The sequence below is a fragment of the Hemitrygon akajei genome, chromosome 20 (genome assembly GCF_048418815.1).
Source record: "Hemitrygon akajei chromosome 20, sHemAka1.3, whole genome shotgun sequence".
Taxonomy (NCBI): Eukaryota; Metazoa; Chordata; class Chondrichthyes; order Myliobatiformes; family Dasyatidae; genus Hemitrygon; species Hemitrygon akajei.
Genome location: NC_133143.1, coordinates 68345017 through 68352349, shown reverse-complemented (window position 1 = coordinate 68352349; position 7333 = coordinate 68345017). Strand labels below are relative to the sequence as shown.

The 7333-nt window shown below is 44.2% G+C and overlaps 1 protein-coding gene across 1 annotated transcript in view; it reads left to right on the top strand.

Annotated features, from left to right (window-relative positions):
• The first annotated feature begins 208 nt into the window (after window positions 1-208).
• Window positions 209-7333, top strand: part of LOC140713900 (ubiquitin-conjugating enzyme E2 E1-like) — a 73890-nt gene continuing 66765 nt past the window's right edge. The window contains exons 1-2 of the mRNA XM_073024558.1: window positions 209-656; window positions 1128-1178. Of these exons, the coding sequence (XP_072880659.1) occupies window positions 454-656; window positions 1128-1178 (254 nt within the window). The 5' untranslated portion in view covers window positions 209-453. The remainder of the gene's footprint in view (window positions 657-1127; window positions 1179-7333) is intronic.

Genomic DNA, 7333 nt, shown 5'->3' with positions numbered 1-7333 from the left:
CGGAGGGGAGGAGACGGAGGAGGGGATCGGGGCGAAGTAGGGGAGATGGAGGGTGGGTGGGGATGGGGACGAGGGAAGGAGGGGGAGATAGAGGGAGGGTATGAGAGCAGGGGTGGAGAGGAGAGTAACTCCTCAGCGTGGTGACGGGATATTACCCTGCGAGTGTTAGTCCACGAGTTACGCCTCTGAGTGTTACACTACACACACTGTGACTCACTCAGAGTGACACTGTATCCTCGCCCTCTCTATGTACAGTTTCCTCTCCGGGTACTGATCTGTTGCTTGGCTATTTACTTTTCTCTCTCTCTCTCCCCCCCTCTCTCTCTCTCTCTCTCTGTGTCGTGATTCCTGTTGTTAAAGTCCTTTGTTGTATTTCCCGGGTGTTTAGTTGGTGAGACACACTCACACTGTCGTGTCTCAGCACAAGGGAAAGCGTTTGTGCCGGCGGCCGCGATGTCGGATGACGACTCGAGGGCGAGCTCCAGCCCCTCCTCGTCCTCTCCCAGCTGCTCGCCGCCCGCAGCCGACGGGGAGACGGACGGCAACCACAACAACGGCGGCGGCGGAGGCAGCGGCGGCGGAAACAAGAGGAAACGAGAAAGCAAGACTAACACCATGAGCAAGAATCCCAAACTGCTCACCACCAGCGCCAAGAGGTGAGTGTGAGCGACTCGGGACTTGCCCCTCGCACGCCTCTCGTTTTCTCTTTTTACCTCACCCTCGCTTCACTTTAATACCCGGGGTTGATTTGCATAGGAGCTAAAAATTGCTTTGTGCAGAAAGGCAGCGCCGCGATTTGAACCCCCGGCCCCCTCCTCGGCTGTCAGCCGCCCCGTCGGGCTGCCGCGGCACCCGGCGCTCGCCCCTCCCGGGAGCCGGAGACACCGAGTTGGGGGGAAATGTTCCACGGTGCTTGGCTTCTTGGAGCCTACCACAAGCGGCCATGTTTGCTTTCTCCTCGAGCAGAGGTCAGGGTCTTTTCGCTTTATTTCCCTTTTTCTGTACTTTTAATTCCGTCAACTTTAGCAAGGGGGATCTCTGGAGAGCGGCTGGCGCTGGTCTAGAACGGGTGCCGCGGCATGAGTGTGTGTGTTTATTGAAGAAAATCAACGTTTTCTGATTGACAGGATCCAGAAGGAGCTGGCCGATATCACGTTGGATCCGCCGCCGAACTGCAGGTTGGTGGGTTTAACAACACGTTGCTCGGGGTTAAATGATCAGCGTGACGGTCAGGAGGCGAGAGGCAGTTGTTTTGCCCGTCGAGAGCGGGTTAATCATTCACCTACTGGTGCTGACGGGCTGCGTTGCAACAGAAGTTGGGATGGAGGCCCGATTTTTTGCGTTTTTAGATCCAAGCACGCATCAGATACCGGCTGAGATGTTTACAGCAAGTTTCGGTTTGGTAGTTTGAAACTTTCCTCAGTGTTGGTGGGCGGCGGAAGGGGATGAGGATTGGGTCCCATCGGCAGTGAACGCACTTGGTGGCCTGGGCACGAGGCTCTGGAGGAACTCGGCATCTCGCCTATTTCGTTTATCTCCTTTTGGGGTCCACAGTTTTGGTTGTGAGGGGCTTAAGGAATCTGCAGTTGAGTGTGCGTGTGCACCGAATTGCAGAGGTTCTGTGGTCACACGGAAAACTGGAGGTGTGAGGAAGTGGCTTAGTGCTGAGAGGGTTATCAGTGCTGTCAACAGAGTGTCAGGGTCCGCAATGGGTCATTTATAAACTCGCTGGGGAATTATTCTGAATCTGATCTGGTACCTCAGCAGCTGAAAAAAGCACTTACTTATTTTATATAGTTTGATGTTATTTGGCTAATAAGTATGTAGGATTATTTGATGTATGACTATTTCACACAGTTTGTTAATAATTGTGTGACTATTTGACCATATGTAGCTGGGATGTTGTCAGATTGCTGATTCATAATCCGTGTGGTTCCTTGCTATCTTTTTACTGCGGGGGAGGGGGGGGGAATCGCATCACTGTGAAGAAATATATTTAAAGGTCCAGTTTTGTCATTTGCCATCTGTGAAATTCTTTCATGATTTTGAGTTCTAGTCACTTATCAGTTCTGTTCAGAAACGGGTCTTAAATTCTTTTCAATTTCTATCTACTTTGGCCACTGGAAACATATTAAATCCTATAAAGTGACTCCCTTCTGGGTTGAGGATACATTTTCTTTTTAGTTTTAGATCTGATCAAATTTCAGAATATCTGGCATGTGGCGCACCTCATGCTCCCGGTCTTGGAAATTCTTTAGTAACCTGGATATGTTTCCTTGTTTGAGTTATGGTACAATAACGGAATGTCAGTGAGTTCAGACTGTTAATTTACACTGAAACCATAAACTGAGAATAAATGGCTGGCAGTGGCTTCTTGAAATTGAATTGCAGGTTCGCTGAAACAAATGTTTAGTGTAATTTGCATAATATACTTGAAATGATAAACATCACACTGACTACTCAGTGCAGCAACACTATGGCCACTTTATAAACAGTCCTGCTGAAGGGTTTCAGCCCAAAACATTGACTCTTTATTGCTTTCCATAAATGCTACCTGCCCTGATGAGCTTCTCCAGCATCTGCAGAATCTCTTGTGACTATGATCACTCTGCACTAAATCACACTTCTTTTTGTCCTATTGTTTTTTTTCTTGTTAAAAAAAACTGTTTTGTGTTTTTCCTGTGAATGCTGCTTATATTGTGGGCTGCATGGTAGCGTACCGGCTAGCACGTCACTTTACAGAGCCAGTGGACGCCAACCAGAGTCCAATTCTGTAAGGAGAATGTGCCTTCTCTCTGTGACCATGTGAGATTCTCCTGTGTGCCCCCACTTTCCTCCCACGTTCCAGAAATGTGCAGTTAAACACAGGTCATGGCAATCCGGAGTAACGCGCAAAATGCTGGAGGAACTCAGCAGTTTGGATAGCATCTATAAAAACAGTCGACATCTCAGGCCAAGACCCTTCATCGCTACTTATGGAGGGTCTCAGCCCAAGATATCAGAGAGGCTGGGTTCCTCCAGCATTTTGTGTGTTACTATGGTTAGGGTTAGTAAGTTGTGGGCATACCACGTTTGACACCAGAAGCATGGCTACACTTGCATAATCCTCATTGATTTGATGCAAGTGACACCTTTCACTCTATGCTTCAATGTGTTGATGAACATGTGACATAAAAGCTAATCTTTAAAATCTTTATCTGATGCTCTGTGCCCGTAATGCTGCTGCAAGGAAGTTTTTCATTTCACCTGTGCACACAGGGAGAGGTGCAGATGACAATAAACTCCACTTGACTTTTGGTTTTCTCAGTGAATGTGCTCTATCATAAATTTTTTTACAGGCAGTTTTTGACTGAAATCATAATCTTTAGCACATTGGTTGTTTTTCAGTCTCTATGTGTAGATTTTCACTGATTCCACTGTATTTCTCTGTTCAACTGTGAATATCTGCAAGAAAATCAATCTCATTTTCTCACAAATAATTGCATAAATGATGTATACTAATAAATAACCAATGTGCAGGGGAGAAAAACAAACTTCAAGTACAAAAAAATATGACACAATTATTTATCTTACTGATAACATGAGTTGTAAAGTTCTTAAAAGTGAGCCGGTAGCCAGTTTGGCATTCAGGTGAGTGAAGTTATCCATGGTGGTTCAGAAGCCTGATGGTTGGAGGGTAATCACTGTTCCTGAACTTGCTGGAGCTACTTTCTTGTGGCAGTGCTCCATGTCATTGTGCTCTAGGGTGGGGAGGTCTTTACCCATGATGAATTAGGCTATAACCAATACCTTTTGTAGCATTTTCCATTCAAGGCTGTTGGTGTTTCATCATAATAATAAATAAACAGCAATAAATATCAAGAACATGAGATGAAGAATCCTTGAAAGTGAGTGTATAGGTTATGGGAGCACATCAGTGATTGGGTGAGTGAAGTTATCCCCTTTGGTTCGAGAGCCTGATGGTTGAGGGGTGATAACTGTTCCTGAACCTGGTGGTGTGGGACTTGAGGCTCCTGTATTTCCTACCTGTTGGCAGCAGCGAGAAGAGAGCATGGTCTGGATGGTGGGGTCCCTGATGATATTGCTTTCCTGTGACAGCGTTCTGTGTAGATTTGCTCAGTGGGAGGGAGGGCTTTACCCACGATGGACTGAGGCCTTGATGATGGATGCTGCTTTCTTGTGGCGCCACTCTTTCTGACATTCTTGTGGTGATAACTTTCCTCAGTGTGGAAGTCTAAATACAGGCACACGGGCTTGTTCAGTGCATCTTCCTCAGGCACAACTGTGAACACTGCAGTTGTATTTCTGAATGTCACAAACTGGTCAGGCCAACAGGTGGCACAGAACAGAAAGTCAATTTAACAAGGCCACTTCAGGGTTGTAGAGGCTATCGAGAAGACTAAAGCAAGGGTGTAATGCTGAGACTTTATAAGGCACTGGTCATTCTGCACTGCGAATATTGAGAGCAGTTTTGCGCCTCTTATCTAATAAAAGATGTGCTGGCATTGGAGAAGGTTCTGAGGGGGTTCATGAGAATGATTCTGGGAATGAAAGCGTTAATATATGAGGGGCATTTGATGGCTCTGGGCCTGTACTTGCCAGGCTTTAGAAGAATCTAAAGTTTAGAAGATCTCATTGAAAACTATCAAATATTAAAAAGTCTAGAAAGGGTAGATGTGGAAAGGGTGTTTCTTATAGTGGGGGAGTCTAGGACCAGAGAGCACAGTCTCAGAATAGAGGGACATCAATTTCGAACAGAGATGAGGAATTTCTTTAGCCAGAGGGTAGTGAATCTGCAGGCCCAAGTCATTGGGTATATTTGAAGCAGAGGTTGAAAGGTTTTTGATCAATCAGAGCTTCAAAGGTTACAATGAGAAAGCAGGAGAGAGGGGTTGGAGAGGGATAATAAATCAGCCATGATGGAATAGTGGAGCAGACTCAATGGGCTGAATGGCCCAATTCTGCTCCTGTGTCTTATGGTCTCATCTGAATGGCTTTAGTTCAGCAGAGGTCCTTAAGAGAGCATAGCACATCAACTACTGAAACCCTTGTATTCTTGAATTTTGTTCAACACATCGAGTATAACAGCAAGGCTGTGGTCTCTTGAAAGGAACTGTTTCAGTACTAGTGTTGAAGTGAAACTTAGCAAGTGTGATGTAGGATTTATAGGGGCCTATCATGCACAAATTTCTGGGTATAATACAGAGTGCAGTACATACTGAACGGGTTGCTTTGTTTGCCTACTGCTTTTGATATTTGATCTTCATGGGCAATTTCGTAAGAGGACACGAGGGAAGATTTAAAATTTGGTTATGTGGTTTATTTGATTTGAAAATATCTGAGGAATACACAAACAATATATGCATTACTTCATTATATTTGTCTTTCCTGTCTTAGGGATCTGTATTTCAATTTAAAAAATGTTATTGTTAGTCCTATATTCTTTAATCAGAAGGATTAAAATCTGTGTTGTTACAGTATTGCCATCGTACAATTTGAAGTTAGGGTAGAAAGTGCCTAGATTTTTATAGCCAATTTTTAACAAGCACCCTTCTGAATCTGAATCAAGTTTATTCCGTCTGGCATATGTGGTGAGATGTGTTGTTTTATGACAGCAACACAAGTTGTTCTAAATTATAACAAGAAGTTATATAAAAATAATAAATGCAAATAGAGAGCATAATAGTGAGGTCGTATTTAGCAATCGGATGGCAGAGGGGAAGAAGCTGTTCTTCATTATTGAGTGCATATCTTCAGGCTCCTGTGCCTCCACCCCAACTGTAGTAATGAAAGGAGGGTATGTCTTAGATAGTTGCTGTCTGTCCTTGGCCATCTTCTCTATTGTGCCCAGCTGTGGTTCAGGGTCCTCATTTCTGCCTCTATGGAATAGCGCCAAGTTATCTTTGGTTTCCTATGTTTCCTCTGCCCGTCAGGGGTCCAGTGATGATGGAGCTGGCTTCTCTTCTCATTACATGGCCAGTCCATCTTCAATGTTTCCTCATGACAATTGTGGCCATGACCTCTTGGTGACACTGAAGGAGTAGAGCGTGGTTGGAGATCTTTCTTGTCCAGAAGATACGGAGGATTTTCCAGAGGCTCGTAGTATGGAATGATGACATTTTGCCAAGGAAATGCCCTGTCACACACCAGCATTCTGACTCATACGAGAGCTTGAGCCTTCTACGGTGATTAAAGGGTTTAATATGTCCTCTGGTGGAGTCCAGGTTCTTGTGAAAATGGGGGGTGGGGACTTAGTCTTCTAGTCAGACCTGGGTTATTCGGAAATGATATTTTTGTGATGTGTTTATTTTTTTCATAAAGATTAGTTTTATTTGTTGCATGTACATCAAAATGTAGATTAATATGCATAGTTTTCATCAAATCAGATCAGCGAGGATCATGCTAAGGGCAGCCCGCAAGTGCAGCCACATTTCCAGCACTAACGTACCCTGACCACAGCTCACTGTCCCTGACCAGTACATCCTTGGATTGTGGGAGGAAACCGGAGCACTCAAAGGAAACCCTCGTGGTCACACGGACACATGGACACAAACAGATCTGATATGATTGAATGTAAAAGCCAAGTCATTGGGTATACTTAAAGCGGAGATGATGAGTTCTTGTTTAGTCAGGGTGTCAAAAGTCACGGGGAAGGCAGGAGGATGGGATTGAGAGTGATCATATTTCACTCAGTGAAATTGCAGAACAGACTTGATGGGCAAAATGGCCAATTTCTGCTTCTGTGTCTTGTGATAGAATGAGTTTGGGTGCTGAATTGTCATCTCTTCTCAGATTTAGTCTATTTTCCACAAAACCAAGTATGACAGTTCACAAACAACAACCCTCCTCAGCAGGATGCCGGTAACTGCCGGGATGGTAAATATTCTTTGTGCATTACACTGGCCACATTGTGCACAAGTGTGGATATAACCAATTCATTCAGAGTGTGGGATGCTGAAAACTTGGTATTATTCTTTGTGGCTCCAGTGGTGATTCAGTGATGAAGTATGTCATTGGGTTTACTAAATCAGTTCAGAGTAGTTAAATTCAAACTGATATTGACATCAGACCATTTGAACTGTCAGATTCAGAATTGGGTTTATCACTGACATATGTCATAAAATTGTTGTTTTCTGGCAGCCATACAGTGCAAGACATAAAAATTACTGTAAGTTACAATAAGAATATGTAAACAAATTAGTGCAGAAAGAGAACAAAATAGTAAGTTGGTGTTCATGAACTGTTCAGAAATTTCATGGCTGAGGGAAAGAAACTTCCCTAAAACTTTGTATAATACTGTTTGCATTGTAAATACATACTGTTATTTGTGTAT